At 43.3% G+C, this 22,257-nt stretch overlaps 1 protein-coding gene across 1 annotated transcript; it reads right to left on the bottom strand.

Moving 5' to 3' along the window:
- Positions 1-5,647: 5,647 nt before the first annotated feature.
- Positions 5,648-20,999, bottom strand: LOC117054974 (fructose-1,6-bisphosphatase 1-like). Its single transcript, XM_033164250.1, has 7 exons — positions 20,744-20,999; positions 17,447-17,609; positions 15,463-15,555; positions 13,689-13,829; positions 10,501-10,638; positions 9,055-9,174; positions 5,648-6,014 (listed from the first exon to the last, which is right to left on the bottom strand). Exons 1-7 carry the CDS (start codon positions 20,911-20,913, stop codon positions 5,823-5,825), a joined length of 1,017 nt encoding a protein of 338 aa, XP_033020141.1. The 5' UTR covers positions 20,914-20,999; the 3' UTR covers positions 5,648-5,822.
- Positions 21,000-22,257: the final 1,258 nt, after the last annotated feature.

Below are 22,257 nucleotides of genomic sequence, written 5' to 3'. Positions count from 1 at the left end.
GGACAGCTCTGTCTGCCAAAGTGACCCACAGAGGGTTAGCTACTTTCCCACTCATGAAACGTTAGAAATATATAATGAGAACACAACCCATATTATCTAAAGTGGCACATTAGGCACCTGTCCGTAAGGAGTCAAATTCAGTAAGTGCCAAATTTGAGCCACAGCTACAAAGCAATTGCAGCTATGGGTTGAGTTCATTTTTGAATGGTTCCAGCTTGAACTTTCCTGTGCCTGGCATTATATTATTTCTCAAAGCAGTGTGAGGTTCCAGGTCATTACCCAGAGTTTGTGTTTCCTTTTCAAATGAGGCACAGTGGAGTCTGTGGTGTCTTTATGATATATGGTTTATTTACACATACGTACAAACAGAGCGTGGGTGGCGCTGTGGTCTAAACCACTGAGACTAGGTCTTGCCATTCAGAAGGTCGGCGGTTCAAATCCCCACGACGGGATGAGCTCCTGTTGCTCGGTCCCAGCTCCTGCCAACCTAGCAGTTCGAAAGCACGCCAAAAAAGTGCAAGTAGATAAATAGGTACCGCTCCGGCGGGAAGGTAAACAGCGTTTCTGTGCGCTGCTCTGGTTTCGCCAGAAGCGGCTCAGTCATGCTGGGCACATGACAAAGAAAAACTGTCTGTGGACAAACGCTGGCTCCCTCGGCCAGTAAAGCGATGAGCGCCGCAACCCCAGAGTCATCCATGACTGGACTGAACTGTCAGGGGTCCTTTACCTTTACCTTTACAACCAGAATCTACATCTCAAACAGGTCTTGCTTCTTCCATAGCCACAGCCTTGGATTCAAACAAACCACAAACATTGCTCTCAAGTGTTGCTCTGACTTTCTTTTTTTTTTTTTACAAATCATATTTATTGTGGTTTCCAATAAAACAATATCATATGAAACATTCCAAATTACATTCCAAATTATTTCTCCAATTATAAAACAAAAAAAGGTTCCAAATTGTCCAAATTATTACTTTAAATTTTATTTAAGGCTTCCCATGCTTCAAATTCCGGAGGCTCTATTATCATAAATTATTGCTTTGCTTTCTCTTCCAGTGTTTTCACAGCCGCTGATATATCCAACAAGTAAGATAAGTCCAAACAAGCAGTATCACTGTGTGATTTTAAGTCTGTACTCCACATTCCTTCTTTCGTTTTGCTGGTTGAAATCCAAAAGTCGTATTTGTACAGTCGCCATTTTCTTCTTTATTATATTTCGTATATTTTCCACTTTTAAAAGTCCCGATCTGCACCAAGTTATAAATCTTTGGAGGTTAGCCGTCTCACTTATAAATCACGTAAAAAGAAAAAGAAATGCAGCCTTGTCCCTCCTACGATCTCACGCTGCAGTCCGGGCATAATTCTAACTGCGTCATTCCTTGGCAGTCAACCAAATTCTTCCAATTAAAGTCCGTCAATGTCCAAGGGATTCCTTTCATACTTCACACATTTATAGATTATAGTTCATATGTTCTCCTCCATTCTCAGTTTTGCAATCATTCAAATCTCACTTGTTATATAAACGTTGGGTCTTCTGGGGGGTATTTGCCCAATATAAAATCATACAATCACATAGTCCAGGGCTCCTCCCCCCCTTCTGTCCCATTTCACATATTTCACATACCGATAGTCGTAAATTCTCATCCTCTTCTTTTCAAACAGTGGCTGGATTCTTTAGCAAAATACTTTCTCCTCTTTCGTTTGAAGCATGCCCAAGGCGACTCACTAATTTATATTTCTTAGCGTTGGGAATCCCGGACGGACAGGCCGGTCGCAGGAGTGCCGAACCTCAGGGGGGCTATCCGCCCTGACTCCCCTGCCCATTTTCCCGAAGGGTCAGAGCAGGTTTTGGAGCACCGTGGGCGAGCTGCCCTTCCCACATGCCTGGGAAGGTTGGGAGGCTGCATACTCCCAAAACAGCCTCAAAATTCCCCATGGAGGTCGGGAGCAGATGGAATTCCGACCATACCAGTCCGTGCCGGAAGCGGAAGCCGTTGCTCTGACTTTCCAGCTTGCTGCTGCTGCTGCTTTTGGCCCTGATCACTGCAACTTTCAACTCTAAACTCAGGCTTTGGCCTTCTAACTACCTCGCATACAGCCTACTCCTCTGCAAAAAAAACCCCACCTCATAACACTGTGATGTCAAGTACAGAAAAGATGGGTGTGGTTCAGCCAAAATGGACTGGCAGGCCAGTCTCACAAGGGCTGGTGGTCCTAATTTGGCTTGTGGACTGATGAGTTGCCCACCACTAATTTACATAATTGTGTTCTGCTTCTACTTTTATATTTTGGTACTGAAAATCAGGATATAAATTCAATGAACCAAATAAAACAAAATGTGGTGCATGTGTTTTGCCTTGTTTCATTGGCAAGCAAAATGAATAGAATATCCAGGGCAGGATTAAAGCATCAGCCTGAGAATGGAGTCGGCAGTAGCAGGGTGGGTAAGGGCATGATGGCAAATGAAGAGCTTCCCCAGAGTCTTGAAACTGGCCCAAAGTAATTCTAAATTTAGCTCAGCAAGATGAGAGTTGTGCCTGTGATGATTTAGCGATATCCAAAAGCACCTAAGGAGGATCTGCAGACTTGTAGATCCTGGAGTGCTCTTGCTCTTCATTATGGTTTCTTTTCCCCTTCTCTTAGGACACCAAAGCATCTTTTTAAATAAAATAGCATTATTGTAGAATGGTAGCAATGATATTACAAACTGGACACCCATTTCTGTGTTGATTCCAATCTGGTGGTGCTTGAACTCCGCAAACCAAGTGATTCAATTTATTTTGTCATCCATGGTAAGAATCGTCTTCCAGTTGGAACCCAATAGTGAAATGTGACCAAAGAACACCATAAAGTCTTTAAAAGCTTGGGGGTACCTTGGTGTATTGGCTTGCAAAGCTGAATTGTAAGAATCTCTAAAGAAGGAATGATATTAAAAATGCTTACCTTGTATGTATGTTGGCATATACTAGAGAAGTGCAGCAATAAGTTTGGCATTTCCCAACTAGAACGTTTTTCAGCCATATTTTATGTTTACTTAGAAGTAATTCCTGTTTGTTGCAGATTATTATGGTTTAGATTTGCGGTTTAATGTGCAGTCAAAGCCTGCAGTTCTCAAGGAGCTTATTAAAACAACAACAACCAACAACACTAAACTCTATGGAACAATTAAATAGAATATGGATTAAGACTGCATCCTTGTATCATATTTGCACCATTGTATCTACCAGCATTTGGGTGGTGCTTTTGTGTAGCCAGTCATGAGAAGCTGAGGGCCTACTGAGTATTAAGACTGGTTCATAAATGCAATTTTCTGATAAGGTCCATTTTCTATCTGCAGCCTTCCAATTATTTACTTCATGAAAATGCTATGGAAAATATATTAAGAATGAAAACTGCTTAACATCGTTCAATTCTATTATTCTTTCCAAAGGCCAGAGAAGAGTGGGCTTTGAAAACATGGTCCAGTTCTTCCTTAATGTCTAGTCACACATGAAGTTCCCTTTACCACTGGCCCACGTTCTTCTCATTCACATTAACACAGGCACACCCATGTTCCTACATACACACATGGGGGCATTGCTGTACTGCAGAAATGGAGGAGCCCCAGAAAATGTGGGACACTGGGAACCCATGGATGTTGGGGTGTGTGTCTCTCTTTGATGCATATATTGGATTTATATACTGTATTCCACCTGTATAGAATACAAGTCATTACCTGTTTCTATTATCCAATGGGCTAAAGCAGCTCCTACGAGATGCTATTTTCTTCCAAATGAATGCAGATGCAAGTAGACTGTGTTACTGACACCATCTGTAATAAGAGACTGTGACCTTTCACCAAATGCCAAAGTTCCTTAGTCACTTGGAAGGACAGTAACCAGTGTGGTAAATGCTGCTCTAGATGATCATTTGTTTTGAAATTTCCTTTGAGGATGAGTTTCTTATGCTTTCCTCTCTACAGAAAGCAAAGCAGAAATTAAAATGTGTGCTGATTTCTGTGTGGCTTGTAGAGATTAACAGATTTCTCCGTTTCTTTTTTTTGTTTCGCGGCGCCACTGAATATCTAGAGCTACCTGTCTTCTGGTTTAACTGATTTAGTATGTGTGAGAGTTTGAAGTAACTTTCAGTTACCTGTACCAATGCACACTGATCAGATCACAGTGCAAAAGAGGAATCTTGATGTGATCATGCAGCTGGGAGAAACTCTACCGGCCAGTGGTCTGAACAAAGTCTAGATATCAACAACAAATGCAATTCACCATTTAACACATTTAGTATTTTTTGCTCCATAAGAGGCACTTTTCCCCTCCTGAAAAGTAAGGGGAAATATCTGTGTGTCTTATGGAGTGAATGGTGGTCCCTGGAGCTGAATTGCCCAGGGGGCAAAAGCAGATTGTGCTTTTTATTTTACAAAGAGAAAAGGGAGTGTTGAAAGGACCCCACTCAGCAGCTGATCAGCAAGAGATCGGGAGAGAGATAAGAGTCCCTGCTCCCTTTCAGCCCCGCCCTCCTTTGTTGAATGTGCTGCAGAGGGAGGTTGCTTGTTTCCCCAGCGACATGTGACTGGCTGATTAGATTATCTGTCTGGAAACTGTAGAAAAGGCTCCCTTTCCTTAAGATTTTTCAGAAATGTGAGTTAAATCCCATAAAAATGGGGCTTTTCCTCTTTGCTTTTCCCCTTTGCAAAAAAAGCAGCAAAACCTTTAGCTGATCCTAAAAAAGGCCTTTTGCCTTTGCAAAAACAGCTGCAAAACTTGTAGCTGATCCTAAAAAAAAAACCAAAAAAAACCCAGGGCTTTTAGAGGAGGAAAACCAGAAAAATATTTTTGTTGTTGTTTCCTCCTCTAAAAATGAGGTGCACCCTATGGTCCGGTGCGTCCTATGGAGCGAAAAATACAGTAGCTAACTCTCATGCTGTTGAGCCTTAAATTGTGAACTGCCATAACTGCTGCAATGAAAACTACATTAGTTAACTTGTTTTATGATAATCTGTATGACTGGGGTTTTATTGTTTTACATTGTGTTCTATATTTTGTTGTGTCCTTTGGCTAACATAGAAATGAAACTGAACTGTAGCTTTGGCTGACATATCTGATTAAGCAGATGAATCAGCTGTTTCATTTGGGATCTACCACTAAATTCCAACTATCAAACTAGGAGTAATATTGACCGTAGATGTTTCATGACACAGTATCCTCTGTCTTATTACCTCCCTTTGGCAATTGCTGCCCTAAAGGAACAACATGTGTGTACATATGATCCTCCATGCAGGAACCCACATGGTCAAACTTTGGTTTGGCTTTGTGTTGTGTGTAAACTGAACCAGTGTTTGGGGCAATTGAAATGGTTGGTTGTACAGAATAGGGTAGCTCTATCCTAGTTGCCTAAGGGTGGGATACGGCTATAGCTGTGGCAGTGCAGTCTTATGCTTGCTCTCCAGAAGCTGGAGGTTACCACTGTTAACTGTGCTGCATGTGAGCTGAAATAAAGAGAGGCCATAACAATTTCTGCCCATGTTCTGGATTAACCCATCACTCACACTATAAACGCTGTAGTTTTTTTCAGACTACCCATGTATCCCTCTGATCTGCCCTGAAATTGCAAGACTTCTACTACTTAAGTGGATTGTGTTAAGTTACAAATGAAATAGCTTTTTAGATTTGTTTTTTAATGGCACAGCAAAACGCAATGAGTTTGCTTTTTATGCATAATGAAGTTATGGCTCTTTTGCATTCTGTAAATTTGCTTCAGTCCGTAGTATTGTACAGTTATCTTTGGTCCAGTTGAAAGGCACTCCAATAGCAGATGCAGCCGCCCTCTCTTCATTTAGCTGAATGCTTCTTGAACATGGCTATGTATTCCTGCACATCGTCTGGAGACCCCAGGACAATAGGCACACGCTGGTGAATGTTTTCAGGCACTATGTCCAAGACAGCCTCCTTGCCTGTTGTTGCAAGACCTCCAGCCTTCTCGATGATAAAAGCCATGGGGTTGCATTCATAGAGGAGCCTCAACTGGAATTACATATGTTAAAAATAACAGATCAGGCATCATCAGCACGGCACTTGAGCCAAAAAGAGTGTGCTACAGTTGTATAGTGCTCTCTGCACAAGTTTTCTACATTGCAGATGTCCACATGATGACTCAGAAATAAGTTCCATTGTGTCCAACAGGGATTGCTCCCCAACAAGCATGCTTCTAATGGCAGTATTGGTGCAGGTAGGAAACTGAGGTTTTCTTTCCATGTTTATGCTTAGAGGCAGTGTGATTTAACCCTCCAATGAGTATAGGGACATCCTATTCTACATATGGAAGCTTCTCCCGCACTTGATTTCACCGCGCACATAGACATAGACACATCAACATCAGTCACCTTGAGCCAATTGCAACCTCTCTGCCTCACCTATGTCACAGGGTTGGTGTAAAGAAAAATTGTGAGGGAAGGGATCATGTACAATACCTTCCACACATAAGGGGAATGACATAAAATTTTAGCGGTAAACTGCCTTGAGTCCCTGTCAAGGAAAAAGGTGCGATGATGATGATGGGAATAGAAATACCAGAGAGTAAATCCTATGGAACTCAATGGGACTTAGGTTCTGAGTCAAAATGCTTCAGATAGCAGTGTAAGGCTGCCCAGTCTTGACCCAGTTACCTGGGAGTAAGCTCCATTGAATACAGTGGGGCTTCCTTCTAAGCAGACAGTGTCAGACTCCATTTGCCATAAAGGAATGAACACTCCCTGTGTTTCCTAAGAAATGTGGCTGCAGAAGCATTGCAATGAAAGACATTTAAAGTGGATTGGTGACCTTTTCCTTCAAAATTGTGGGAAAGGCTTCGTATGCCAGCGTCACCATTTCCTTCATTTGGTGCAGGGATTTTATTTTCCGTTTTTTGCACTTGCACTCGCCGCTTTTAATTGTCCCCTGAGACGTGGAGGATAAAGGAAACACGGGGCATTCTGGGATCAAGTAAGAAACCAGGAGTGTTTTTGTAGTATCGGGTCAGTTGGAAGGGCTGAAGTTTCAGTAGGAATGGAGAAGCTGCAGCCAGTTCTTGTTGGACTTGTTGGCAGCACAACATGGCCAATAGTCAGGGATTATGGAAGTTCTGGTCCAACAGCACCTGAAGGACAATAACTTCCATATTTCTGAGTTAGTTGGTTGGATCAGAACTGCAGAGAGACCCAGGTTAGTGTCCTCACTCAGCCATGAGGTTCACTGGATGATATTTATTTAGTCATTATCTCTCAGGCTAACTGAATTCACAGGGATATAAGGATAAAAATTGGGTTAGGAGAGTGGAGATGGGAATTATGTATACCAGCGTGAGCTCTTGGGGGAAAGGTGCACAGGTAAATGCACAGCTGGTCAACCAAAGTATGCAAGAGGACAAAGCCTATTAACAGAAGTAGTACTGCTTTGCTCATAAGTAGAGGAAAATGTCCTGTTTGTGACATTCTGTGTAAATGAGTAACTGCCTCTTATCTACAGGCTGGAGCAAGCATTGAAATGTAGTTCAGATTAGTTTTTGGTTGAATAAACACAGGTCCTTCCCTTGCTCAGTTAAGAGTTGAGAAAGAGTTTGCCATAGAAACCTCTGCACTTTCTTCTCAATTGTTGGAAGTCTGAGATTATACTTGAATGCCATGTTAGGGAAAAAAACTGTGAAAACTGAATGCAACTCAGTAATGGTTGCTCTTTTGTGGAGCAGAATATTCTTAAAATGATACTAGGTATCAAAATTGGCAATTCAACAATTAAGCAGATTAGTCTTGCTGCGGTCTCCTAGGTCAGACAGATAGTCTTTTCCAAATTTCCCAGTTTTAGTTTATCCAGAATGAAGTGGTAGAATCCTGAGCAGTGGTGTGGACTGTACCACTTCAGGTTGCAGGCAGGGGGTGCTATTTATTTATTCTCTCATGTACCAACTTTCCTGCAAAACTAAAAGAGCTAGCACATCAGGACAACGATTCCAGCTCACTCCCTGCTCTGCTAGTTTTCTGATTGCAGAGTGTGTTTAACCCGGGGGGGGGCACTATAAGCACTTTAATTTTTAAATTTTGTTTATTAAATTCCTGTACCACCCTGCATCCAAGGATCACAGGGTGGTTTACAATATAAAAAAACAAAAATATGTAACATACTAGCAAATGAAAACAGTAACTCTCCCCCAATAGGATACCCCTATTCATATATCTAGTGTCTAGTTTACCCCTAGTTTCAAGTTGTAAGCTCATAAAATTTTAGCTTTAAGTTCCCCGAACCCAGGGGACAGGGAAAGCTCTGTATGTCGCAGGCGATATGGGACAGGGTGTGTGAGAGAAATAAAACTGAGCACCTAAAGGAGTGATGCCAAAAAGTATTGTAGCCAGCATTAACCTAATTAGCAAGGGGAAGGAAATCCAGTTGGTGCTTATAGATAACAATCTAGCCCAAGTGTATTTCATTCACGAGCCTCTGATCCAGCACACAAAGAGGCAGAAATTTTCCCCAAGGATTGCTGACATTTTACCTACCACTTATTTCAGTAAATCCTTGCCTGGAAAAGGGCAACATAATGATCCACCGAGCCCCACTTTGTCCCTTTTAGAATGGGTGCTCTACTTATGTGATGCGCCCCTTACTATTTATTTATTTTTGTCCAGGTGCACTTTTATTTATTTATTTAATTCCTATACCTGGGGGTCTCAGAGCAGTTCACCTCCCCAGAATTCCCTGCATTTTTGGTTCACCCAGTTCCTTGGATCCATACCATCGCTGTGATGGCGCTGCTCGATGGTGTCCTGTCTTGCATAGCAGAGAAGCCAGATATGTACTGGGGGAAGCCAAATGAAGACGGATGGTCCTACCGCTCAACTTACAAAGGGAAAGCATGAGTTCTCCCTGCCTTTTGTCAAATATAACAGTGCCTTTCTATCACCTTGACCAGGGTGCCAAGACTTTGATAACTAAACATGTAGTTTAGAAGGACACTCGGTTGTAAAACATGAAGAAAATAGCAGCATCACACGATGAATTCTTGTAAAAATTAGGCACGTGCTAGCTATGTTACCTTTCCCTTGGGGCTCTTTGAATTGGCTGGATATAGGAAGATTCCTCCATACACCAGGGTACGATGCACATCTGCAACCATGGAACCTATGTATCTGCTGCCATAGGGAGAGCTACCATCCTAGAACAGAAGATTGGTGAAATATTGTATAAGTGTTCTGAAGTTCTACATCCCCCAGACTGATGTGAAATGGATAGCAGCTACCTCTGTCCCAGGCTGGGTCCAGATGGCAGCTCCCTGGTTGGGTTCTGTAGCATCCAATGGGAAGGACAGGAGGTGTCCCCAATAAATGGAAGAAGCCCTTTTCCCAGGCCATCACTAGGCTCACTATAGGGAAGCCAGCCATGCAAATGTCAATCACGCCTCTAAGTCACACAATCAGCAAATGCTGAAACACGCCATCTGTGCAGACTGCAACAAAATTACAACATTCCTATGCTGTAGGAAAAGCAAACCAGTCAGTATGTGCAATGCTCACTCATGTGCCTATTGTATTGTGTTTACCGCTGCCTATCAGAAATTGCCAGACAGTACAGTGGTAACGTGGTTGTCAAATTTAGTCCATTCTGGGAGTCTGTCCGACACCCAGAACCATTCAAGAAGAAGAAGAAGAAGAGATATCCCGCTTTTCACTACCCGAAGGAGTCTCAAAGCGGCTAACATTCTCTTTCCCCTTCCTCCCCCACAACAAACCCTCTGTGAGGTGAGTGGGGCTGAGAGACTTCAGAGAAGTGTGACTAGCCCAAGGTCACCCAGCAGCTGCATGTGGAGGAGCGGAGACGCGAACCCGGTTCCCCAGATAACGAGTCTACCGCTCTTAACCACTACACCACACTGGCTCTCAAAAACCAAGGTGCAGCTTCTGATTGGCTGCAGGAGCTTCCTGCACTCAATTGGAAGCCGCAGAAGCCGCGTCGGACATTCGGCTTCCAAAAACGTTCGCAAACCGGAACACTTACTTCCAGGTTTGCAGCGTTTGGGAGCCGATTTGTTCAGGAGCCAAGCCGTTCAACAACCAAGGTACCACTGTACTTGTAAACGGTGTGAAGCTTAGTACTGTGTGCAGGTAACAATTTACATATCTTCCCATCCATTTGCCTAAGAAGAGTTTCCACACCAGGAAACGTCTAATGTTCGAACCAAGTCTTCGGGTTCTTTGGACATGCCACAGTGGCTATATCCATAGGCCCACCCTTGCTTTTCATTTTGCACCCACAAAATCGTTCTCAAGCTTTGTACAAAAAAAGATTGGGTTGGATCCAGAGGAGCCTCTTTTGTTGGAGAATGGTGCTTTTGACCCAACACACAGGTGAGGGTCCCACACAGGTGCTTTTGACCCAATGCACAGGTGTGAAGTTATATAAAGCAAATATATATGGACTAAAAGAAATGTGGTCTTCCCGAATATCTTGATAGCAAATTTCTTTGCAGGATGTGAAAGCTTACCTGTGGAAATTTCTTCTTCTTGAGATATTCTGTGACAGCAGGGTCAAAGTATGCAGCATATCCCTCGTTGAGGCTGTAGATATTTCCCTTTTTCTTTATTTTTACATCCCTGTTGACCAAAATGAATTCCCCAATGGCCTAGCATAAGAAAAAAAAGCAAGCATTATCATTTGTACAGCATACACTTTATTCCTGAGTAAATTGGCATTTGTCATTTACAAAACAAAACAAAAAAATACCGCCACGTGAATCAGTGTCGGACAAGTTAGTACAGACAAAATAGTGCATGTCTACAAATGAGGACCAGCCAGAGCATTGCAATTCCCTTGTGAAGGGAGCGTGTGGTTTTAATTGGGTTTGGTGGAGTCAGAGGTTAAATTTGCTTTTTGTCTCTTAAGAGTGTTAGGCTGCCAGGGCTGTAGTATGCAGTATGGACTGCTGGGATATATACCGGTAATTGTTGAGATTGAGAGGTGTGTTTGTTGCATGTCTGGTGTATATGCACAGGTTGACTTGAAGTACAGGCTAGTTAGTGAATGTGGAATTTGTGTGCGTAGAGTAAGTGGAAACTGTTTTGATGGATTTTTATGTTTCATCCATTTTGTATGCTATATTATTTAATTTTGTTTTCTCTTGTAAACTGCCATATGTTCCTTTCTGATAAAAGCAGTATATAAATATTGGGGGGGGGGGACACATCAAGCACTTAGGAATACCTTTTCCAATATCCTGTTTACTAGGACAGTGCCTCAAAACAGTTTGCAGCAACCTTTATCAGTCTTGCCCTGTTGAAACTGGAATGCTCATGAAACCATTTGTAGGCAATGAATACACTGTCATTTCTTCACAGTTGTTTGAAGAAAAAATGCTACTACATACACAGAACATAACAGTCTAGCTGCTAAAAAAATAAAAAAATAAAATAAAATAAAGCAAAGGACATGCAAGTACTTGAGATATACATATTGGAGAATAACAATATGAAACAATAGAAAATAAACTCCAGTTCTTTTAAACTGAACAAACATGGAAAAATCCAAGCAAGGCTATGCAACCTTGCTTCACCTAGAAAGCAATTTTAATTGAAGCTGCATGGCACCAACTATGTTGAAACATGCTTTCTATCATAGAAGCACAAAGATGAAAAGACTCTAGGATGTTTAAGGTGCCTCTCTTTCTCACACGCACACGCGAACACCCCACTTACTCTTTAAGACATCAGATGCAATCTGAAAGTGCACAAGAACATCTGTTAACACGGTTTTGTTGAGATGTAGATGAACAGAAGATAGTAGCCGTTTCAAAACAAGGCTGAGGAAATCAGGCTACCTTAAGTTCCAAGCTCCTTAAATGTGTGGTTAGCCAGTGGCTCTCCAGATGTTGTTGGATTCCATCTCACACCTGCCCAATCTCACATGGCCAGTTATCAGGAATGATAGGAGGCGAGTCCAGCAACACCTGAAGCATCGTGATTAGGCATCCTACACACTCGTGCTAAAGCGAAAGGCAGCCTTCATGTACCAAAAGGGTTTAAATTTGCTGGAAGACTTAATTCGAATATGAGGCATAATCACTTTTCAGGACCGCTTGCATTTTGTGGGGGTAATGACTGACCAAAAACCTGATTCTGCTTTGGGATGCTTTTGATAACCTCTGTTTTCTGTGCTGCTGTGTCTCATTATACACACTCATTATACACACTGAAGGACATGCAAAGCTTATATTTGATGGGGCGGGCGGTGGAATTAGTCAACTCTTTTTTCTTTCTTTTTGTCCTTGAGAGAGCAGTTCAAGTTTGGGATATTTCTAGCAACCAAGATAGTGCAAGCACCAGCTCTTTAGTGAAGCTGCACACAAAGTGTACACTGGGCAAGTGTACACTCAGTATGCCACTATGATGGAATCCAGGGCCCCCTACTGGCACCTGCAAGTAACAGGCTGGCTGGCACCTTGTTCTTCCTATCTTCTATTCAGAGCTTAAAAATAATAAACTGCCCCAGCCGCTCTGGGTGGCTTCCAGCATATATAAAAACATAATAAAACATTAAAAAGCTTCCCTATACAGGGCTGCCTTCTAAAGGCTATATAGTTACTCATCTCCGTGACATCTGATGAGAGGGCGTTCCACAGAGTGGGTGCCACTACCGAGAAGGCCCTCTGCCTGGTTCCCTGTAGCTTCACTTCTCGCGCCAGAAGGCCCTCGGTGCTGGATCTCAGTGTCCAGGCTGAATGATATCACATCCGAATATGGAATGTTTAGCTATCCTGGCTGATGGCTATCCATGGGTGGAGCTGAAGCAGAACAGGCTGAAGGAGCTCTGCATGAGTAGAGATAAGCAATGGTGGGAGTGACTTGGCAGGGTGAATAGGATATGTAGCACTCAGTATTGGGAAGTTTTTACTGTTTGATGTTTTATTAAATTTTGCTGGAAGCTGCCCAGAGTGACTGGGAAAACCCAGCCAGATGGGTGGGGTATAAATAATAAAATGGTTGTTGTTGTTTTGTTTTGTTTTGTTTTCTAGAGGAGAGATGGGTGATCTTTGGCCCTCCAGATGTTGTTGGCCTATGACTTCCATCATCCCTGACCATTTGCTATGGTGGCTGTGACAGATAGGAGTTTGAATCCTACATCTGGAGGACCACTGGTTAGCCACTTGCGTTTTAAGGGCACCAACTGCTTCCAATTATCTGGCATGTTGGAAATTTTGTAAAAAATTTATCTTGTTTGTTCTACAACAACAAGATTGCAAGTACAGTGGTACCTCTGGATGCGAATGGGATCTGTTCCAGAGCCCCGTTCGCACCATGAACAGTCCATATCATGAAGCGCCGTGTCTGCACATGTGCGTGACACGATTTGGCACTTTTGCGCATGACGTCATTTCGCGCGGCTGTGCATGCGCGAACCGCCGAACCCGGAAGTAACCCGTTCCGGTACTTCCGGGTTTGGCACATTCGTAACCCATGCCGAACATAACCTGCAGGGGCCGTAACACGAGGTATGACTGTATTTACAACCCCTCCGTTTGTTTGATGCACACATGCATATTTTGGTCCTTAAAAAGTATTACTTCACTTGACATTTTTACAGTGGAATAAGCTCGATTAATTTCCCTTAGAATAAACTCATTTCCCATTTGTATAAAATGATAAAAATATTTTCATAGGCCATAACAGCATTCCTTACCGGATCAAGCATGAAACAGTTGACACCACATTCGAGAGCGAGAACAAGCATGGTGGCACTGCCATAGAGGGCATAACCAGATGCCACAAGGTTGCGCCCAGGTTGCAGAGCATCTTTCTCAGACGGTGGACCAGGAGAAGTCTTGAATAAGAGAAGAACATAGGAAGCTGCTTCATGCAGAGAAAGGCCATTGGTCCATTGAGCTTTGGCAGGGGCTTCCCAGTGTTTCAGATAAGCGTTATTCCCAACTCTGGGGACTGAACCTGGGATCTGCTCTACCACTTGAGCTATGACCCTTTCCCCAAGAACCTTAAAATCAGGACATTAAAAGCTTTTAACTTTAAGCTGTTGTTCTCTTCCCATGAAGCATCAAATATGGAGATGGTTAAGGAAAGCGGAAGAGTCAATGTTGGGAGCCAAAACGGAATTCTATGAGGCTGGCACAAGTTTAACGGCTCCATTTAGTGCTGGAGAGGAGTGGGGGCTCTGTGGGACACTTGCCTTTCCTTGTCACTGTAGCAAACTATTAATCTGAAACTTCTGCTTGGCTAGCAAACAACTTCATTATTGAAAAACAAAATAAAATAAAAAATTCCTTCCAGTAGCACCTTAGAGACCAACTAAGTATGTACTTGGTATGAGCTTTCGTGTGCATGCACACTTCTTCATTATTGCTTTGTGTGACTGTATATCTTTTCAAATTAGGTTGAGTAAGGAATCACGTGACTGTCAGCCTCACGTATGGCCCTGCTTGTGGGTTTAAAAGTCATGCTGCTTGCAGTTGCCATGTCCACAAGCATTCTATCTCAGAATCCTTGGAGGTGGGCACTGGATTCAGAGAGCATGTGGCACAAGGCCCAATTCCCTCCCCTTTCCCTTTTAAAGTTCGGGAGCTTGGAGGTGGTATGTTGTACCCACATTTATATTTTACATGAGTAAGGGGGTCCCCAACAAAAAGTAGAGACTCCTGCCCACATTATCCATCTTCCAATTTAGGCTCCAAGTGCATCCCTGATTTGCATACCCATATGTGAGGGAAAAGGGAAAAGGGGAAAGTTACATTAATTATTAAGCCAATTGTATACATGCCAAAGTTGCATTGGAAGGATATTTGAGAGTCAAGAATGGCAACACTGAGCTGGATAGGCCACTGGAAGCTCCTTTGACCCTTACATAGTAAACAAGCATAAAATGGATGAGACCTGGCTGTCAAGACACTATCTTATTTTGCTGTTTGGCTGAGGTTAGTTTTTATGTTCCAGAGTATATGATTCAAATGCATCTTATTCTAGAAGCTAAACAATTAAAACGGGGTGTGTGCCTTAGACACAATCGGCTTACATATTTAAAAACATGTTAGTCCAGAACTTCAGGTCTCTTTAACTGCCTGTCAAAATAAGGTGCAAGAAATATCCTCTCTGGAGTTAACAGAACACTTACAAACACCAGTGCTTTGAGGATTACATAGCAAGTTTGCATGTTATGCTGCAAGATCATTTCCTTGTGTGAAAAGTCATTAAAAACCATGGAACGGATGTCATTAAACCAGGTAACCCCAATCCACTTCAACAAAAGAAAATCTGATATAATTTTATTTTTGTTTCACACATAACATTCACTCTGTTCAGTTAACCCTTGTCCCTACTGACTGACTTTGAGAACATAGAATGTTCAGTATTAATACAAGCAGAAACCCAGTCCTCAAACCAGTGTATTTTGTTCATTACTCCTATTACCTCACTACTTCCGTAAGCAACAATTAAATATATCCTACCTTTCTGTAGATAGCAAAGATGGTCCCAATAGAAACAAGGCAGTCAATGTTAGATGAGCCATCAAGTGGATCCATGCAGACTATGTATTTGCCCTAGAAGACAGAAACATTCAAATATTCTTAAAAATAAACTAGATGTGTATAGTGCTTGTTTCACTACTAAAATTCTCCGACTGAATAATGCTTTTGAGGGTGATTTCAGGCAACTTTCACACTAATGATGGCTTGGTTGCCAATGGCTCTTATGTAGATGAGGATTAAGTGAGGAAGGAGAATCATGTTAAATATGCGTTAGGTACCCCAGCCTTTTTTTTAAAACATAGTTTGTATTAGAGATTTCCTGGTTTACAAAAGTTTGTGCAATGTCTCTTTTTTCAAGTTACATTTTCTGCAGATCAGTTTCATTTGTTGAGAAATTAGTGTTACATTAGGAAGAAAGGGGGGAAAGAGGTGGGGGGGGAAAGGTGAGTGGGGGTGGAGTCAGGTGGCAATGTTTCTATTTCAATGTACGTGTGGGGTTTTGTGTCGGCGTCGCTTGTGCAGGTTCTCTTTACTATTCGCTTGTGTGACACGGCCGGGGACAAATGGAAGAAGATGCCTTCACCCCGGTATGGCTCCCCTTTATCACATACTCTGCCCAACAAGACAACGACAAGAATCCACCAACAGCATACGAATCACTATGGCTAACCTGATTCGAAAACACCCACCCACCCCACTCACACATGAAAACAAAGTTCACCACAGCCAATCACAAACAAACAACCACACCCTAGGCCAACCCACAGCCTTTTTTTCAACAAGGGAGGGCTGTTGTACAAAACTGATTACTTAAACTTTTGTTAACCTGATGAAAACTGTTGGTGGCAGGGATAGCCAAAGTGGTGCCCCCAATATGTTGCTCCATTCCAAATCCCATCAGCCCCAGCCATCATGGCTTCGCTAAGGCAGAGATTCTCTCCTTGCTCCTCCTTTCTTTCGTTACTGTGCACTTACCAACATCACATGCTCCTTGTCTTCCTCCCTGTGTTTTTTCCTGCTACCACCACACTCTCCCACATCTACCTAGCATCTTATCAGGCTGTAGAGCGCATGCAAGGGCTTCACAGTGCTGCACTCACACACATTAGTAACACACGCACAGCTTTATTGCGGTCCATAGACCCAAAATACACAGTACAACAGCAGCACATATCAAGTTATAAAGGTGTAAGATTGGCCTTGCGAGCCAACAGAGGAGCTTCAGTCTGTATGTTCTGATTTCTGCTGGACTTCAACTCCCAACAGCCCCAGGCATGCACGGTCACTGGTCAGGGTGGATGGGAGTTGCAGTCCAGGAACACGGGGAGGACCTCAGGCCCTGCTGTGCAGCAGTTGTGGGGTGTGGCCCTGCCGCTTCCGTCCTCCCAGGAAATGTGTGCCTCCTGCATTAGTAACAGGATACTTTTTGAGTATCTCAACCAACTGGTGATTTTACATATAGTGTTATGCGTTTGCTGAAGAGTCCATGCTGGCATATAGAAGAGGGCAAGGAAAACAAACCCTGTATTTGGTCCCATCATAGGAAGTTGAAGTCATGTCCATCCTCGTGGGGCTGAGTACCGATGAGCAGACTTGCCTCAACATACCTTCTTCAAAACTTCCTCAGATAATCTGAATTAATGAATTTGCTGTAGCTCAGGCAACAGGAGTAAGAGTTTAGAGTGAACATAATCTAGATTAGCCCTGGCAGGAGTTATCAGGAATTCTCCCCTGCCAATGCCCTCCCTGCCATTTATCAACACAAGAAGGGAGCCATTTCCCTCGTCATGTCTAGCGCCACAGGCAACAGAGCAGAGCCTGCTTACATTTTCTGACCCCAGAAGGGCACTGCCCTTTGTCCTGCTTTCTGTATCTTAGGTTAATTTTTACATGTTTAAAGAGACAGCTGTTGCTCAATGGCAACGGGAAAGCAAGCATTGGGAGAGTTTTGAGAGGTACTGACTTGTTTATCTTCTTCCACTATAAGGGCATCTTTGTTTTCTTCAGAGACAATCAGACAAGTTGTGAAAGATGACTTCAGCATGTTGATCACCATGTCATTGGAGAGGACATCCAGTTTCTTGACTTGGTCTCCTGTGACATTGGTAGAACCAGCAATTCCATATCTAAACAGGGAAGAATAGATGACCAGTAAAAGATTTGTGTGTGTGTGTTTAAATAAGTAGGGTACATGTCCCAGCCACTCTTGTATCAAATGTAATTTAGCTATCTCACACAGATCCCCAAATAATTTGGTTCCACCAGGTCAGTGAGGGTTGCACCCTTTCTTTCAATAATTAAGATTTCTATATTGAGGCAGGTAGGCAAGAAACAAATAGACTTATTCAGGTATCTTGACTTATTAAAATATATTTCCAAACTGATGTTTCTTTTGTAACTCTCAAAAAAGACCATACCACCCTTCTTAATTTTCATTTTAATTCTTAAAATCTTAATACACTAGTAAGTTCTCTTACATCTCTTCAAGTCTTTAGAAAGTGCTGAAAACTGCAACAGTGTAAATAAAAATATTCTCACAGCACCTGATATTTCTACGACAAATTAAAAAATAGGTGCTAAAGATGCCAATAGTGTTATTTCCACGCCCTGAAAGAGAATTGCCTGAAAAGAGTCAACATCTAGCAGTCTCCCCCAATGTGATCCAACCAGTTTACCGGTAAGCACTTTTAAATCTCACTGATTTGACCCAATAATACTTTAATTCATGGTTAACTTTCCATCTGAAAAATATGGGACTTAAAATGGCTTATTTTTAAATTGCCGTGTGTGTGTGTGTGTGTGTGTAAGTAAGTAAAACTTTAATATGGTCAAAGACCAGCAGATATATATGAATAATTTCAAACAGGAGACAAACTAATTATTTGACCTGTGTTGTCCTTTAAAGCCATGTCAAGGCTGAATTGAGCAAGGGAACTCATGTGCGATTGAAGTAAGCACTTGGATATTTTCAAAAAGTGTACCTTGAACTGTAAATATCGCCGTGCTCCAATGCAACAAAGCTGTCAGGATTATAATCAAAGAGGGCAAAGGCTAAAGCTTGCTTCTGTATCTCTCTGAAATTCTTTTAATGCTACTGTTTTGCTTATGCAACCTTGTATTTTAAATGTTTAATATCATATAACTGTGATGAATTCATGCCATAATAAAATCACATAGATAAAATGTGAATACCACCACATTTTACCACGTAGTAAGAAATTACGCTGAAATGTTGCCTGAGTAACACATTAACACTAATGCAGATAAGAGAGTCACAGTGTATCAATAGCACCATAAACAGCTACTGTTCAACTTTGTTTTGAATTAGCTATATATTGCAATTGAGGAAAGAACAACATAACCGCCTGATCAAGAGTTTTAACGAAATATGTGCCAACGGATGTACACATGGAGAATGGCAACATCAGTGTCTCTGTGCTTCCTCTTTCCATGGAGATGGAATTACAAAAGGTTGCACTTTCATCATGACTTGCTCATGAAAGAGTAAACATAGTAAAATGGAAATCGTGCTCAGGCTTCATTGCGAGATCTGTGCTTCAAGGCTTTTTCGGTTTTAGGAAGGGAGGGGAAAAATGCATTTATATTGTGTTCCAAAAAGACGGCGAAAAATAGGACTACACCAAAGCTAAGCAAGGGTGCTTTTCCTCTCGCAGTGCTCTGAAATACTGTCAACTAATTTTTATATCCAGTTTAATTTAGGTTCAGTTCATTAATTTATGTTTCCATGGAGAGGAGAAAACGAAACGGGTAAGCCGCCAACAGCTTTAAAATGAGATTTTAAAAATCATAGACTGTTGGTGACTTATGGCTGTATGCCTCTCAATACTAGTTGCTGGGGAACGGATCCTAGATGTCAACTTTGCGGGTTTCCCATAGGCATTTGGTTGACCACTTTGAAAACAGGATGCTGGACTAGGCAAACCTGTGATCTGATCCAGCAGAGCTGCTCTTACGTTATGTTGTGCATACAGGTTATGAAGAAATAGTGCATCATGTGAAGTAACCTTCATACTGGCATGTACCACCAGATTAAAATGCAACCCCAAGGTTTCCATTAGACAGGATGTGAAATATCCTAGTGCTGCATGTCGTAAATATGGATATGGTATTAGATAGTTAGCAAATGAAACTTCATTGCCAAGATGAAGTATGTGGTGGAATGAAAGGAACCCAGGACGGTAGAAAATTAGGGCTTGGGAGTTAATACTTGATAGATGCTAATTTAAGGAGATTTTGAAGGCAAATGGCATCATAAACACTGGTCTGGGACCTAGAGAGACCCAGATAAAGATAGGAGTGGGTATTCAACTTAAGTTTACTCAAGAGTAGACCTATTAAAATTAATGAACACAACTTTTTGTTGTTGTTCAGTCGTTCAGTCGTGTCCGACTCTTCGTGACCCCATGGACCAGAGCACGCCAGGCACGCCTATCCTCCACTGCCTCCCGCAGTTTGGCCAAACTCATGCCAGTCGCTTTGAGAACACTGTCCAACCATCTCATCCTCTGTCATCCCCTTCTCCTTGTGCCCTCGTCTTTCCCAACGTGAGGGTCTTTTCCAGGGAGTCTTCTCTTCCCATGAGGTGGCCAAAGTACTGGAGCCTCAACTAAGCACAACTAAGCAAGCTCATTAATGAACACAACTAAGCAAGCTCATTAATGTCAACAGGTCTACTCTAAGAAAACCTTAGTTGAATACCACCCAGGGAGTATACAGAAAGCACAGGGCCCACGCAGATATTTCGGCCCTGGACTCAAGGCTGATCTCTTTCTCAAAAGCAAAGACAACATTTGCTAGCAACTTGGTGGATACTGGGCTGCTTCAGAGTCTCAAGCAGAAACCACAGGAAAGAGGTGATGCCAAAAAAATATAATATAGGGAAAGACCGCTTCCAGGTTATTGGGGTGGGGGAGGATTTGCCACTAGACTGCTGGCAGGGGTTTCCTGAGGTTTTGTGGGGCCCCAGACTTTTCTGGACTACAACTCCCATCATTTTTACCTATTGATTATGCTGGTCAGGCTTATGGGCGTTGGAGTACAACACCCGAGGGAACCACACCTTCCCCTGCGCTACAGCCCAGTGCTGCTGACCCGAGACACTTTGCGGAAGATCTGGGGCGGGCGTTTGAGAAAGGAAAACCGAAGCGCCTCTCCCCGCTTAGGGAGGAGCAGCGACGGGCGAATTCAAGGCGAGGGAGGGATGCTTCTCCTTGCGGAGAGAGGTACTCGACGGACTCACAGGTTGGCGATGCCCGCCTTACGCACGGCGGTGGAGATGGCCTTGATAGCCGTGCACAGCGAGTTCAGGAGCTGGGTGAGCTCCCCCGTGCCCCGGGCTTTCCTGCCTTCCTCCATCACGAACCGAGTCAGGGTGGTCACGTTAGTGTCGAAGGTGGATCGGTCCGTCATGGTGATGAGTGACACCGAAAGCGGCAGCGACGAGAGGGGTTGCTGTGTAGCTGCGCTCTGGAGACGACAGCTTTCTCTGGAGCCCGGAACTATCTTACCACTCCGGGGCGGGAAAAGTGGGTGGAAGGAAAGAGGCGTCGACCTTCCCTCGCTCAATGGACCAATCCTGCCAGGGGGCGGGGGGGGGGCAGCCGCGTCCGCGAAGCCCTATCGCGGCTCAGGGGCGGGGGAAAGGAACTTAGGCACCTCGTTGTGTATCCAGGTGTTGCAACGTTCTATCGCTGGACCCACCCGGCGCTGTTAGAGATGCTGGGGGGAGATGCAAGGCCGTCCGCAGCTGTGCTCGCGTGGAAGGGAGAGGCGGAAGGAGAAGCGGGAACCAAAGAAGAGGAAGGCGGGCCGGGGAATTGGCCAGCGAGGCGGTGGTTGGGAGGGAGAGCGCGGAGGTTGGCTCTCTGCGGCGGCGCTGGGCGTCTTTTTTGCCGCGTTCTGTTAGCTTAGCGCTGGGCGGGGAACTTCCTTGTCCTCGTGATAAGTGGCAATTTAGGCGGAACTTGGTAATAGGGGTCCTCTTGGGAACTTCGTTCAAGCCCTTCAAAGGCAAAAATAAAAATAAAAAGAGTGGTAAGAAAATTAAGTAGGATTCGGGGGGCTGAGCGCCATGTATTCCCGCCTTATTCTTCAGGAGCAACAACGTTTGAGTCGGCTGGTAGCTTCTGCATCCTATAGATTAGAACAGGGGTGGCCAACTTCCAAGAGACTGTGATCTACTCACAGAGTTAAAAAATGGCAGTGATCTACCCCCTTTTTTTGGGGGGGGGGTTTCCATGTAAAAGTTGTTGAGCTTCTTTGGGGAAGAGGAAAGCGACATTGAGCTTTTCTTTTTAGGAAGGAAAGCCCTATTTTGGTGGTTCAGGTCATTTTAGGGGTGCAGGGCAAAAATGTTGAGCTTTTTTTAGGGGAGCCAAAGTTTTTTTAGCTTTTTGGGGGGCAGCCACTGATCTACCGGTGATCTACCACAGACGTCCAGTGATCTACTGGTAGATCACGATCTACCTGTTGGACATGCCTGCTATAGAAGATTGGTAAAGAAAAAGCGTTGTGTATGCGACATAACAGTGTGACGCCAGATGGCGCTGTGGAATTCCGTTTCTGCCAACAGCGATTTCTCATTATAAAGGTTGCAACGCGTTTTACACTCTTTGGATGTGTCTAGAACCAGCCTGTGACAGTTACTATTACTATTAATGAATGACAAACCGATCTACTAGGAATACCTTCCAAAGGAAGAAGCCTTTTTACTTTTGAAGTAGGTGCCTTCCTGTGCTTGCCGAAGATGCATGG

Source organism: Lacerta agilis, chromosome 11 (assembly GCF_009819535.1).
Source record: "Lacerta agilis isolate rLacAgi1 chromosome 11, rLacAgi1.pri, whole genome shotgun sequence".
Classification (NCBI taxonomy): domain Eukaryota; kingdom Metazoa; phylum Chordata; class Lepidosauria; order Squamata; family Lacertidae; genus Lacerta; species Lacerta agilis.
The sequence above is the reverse complement of the archived record's forward strand: the minus strand, read 5'-3'. Positions and strand labels throughout refer to the sequence as shown.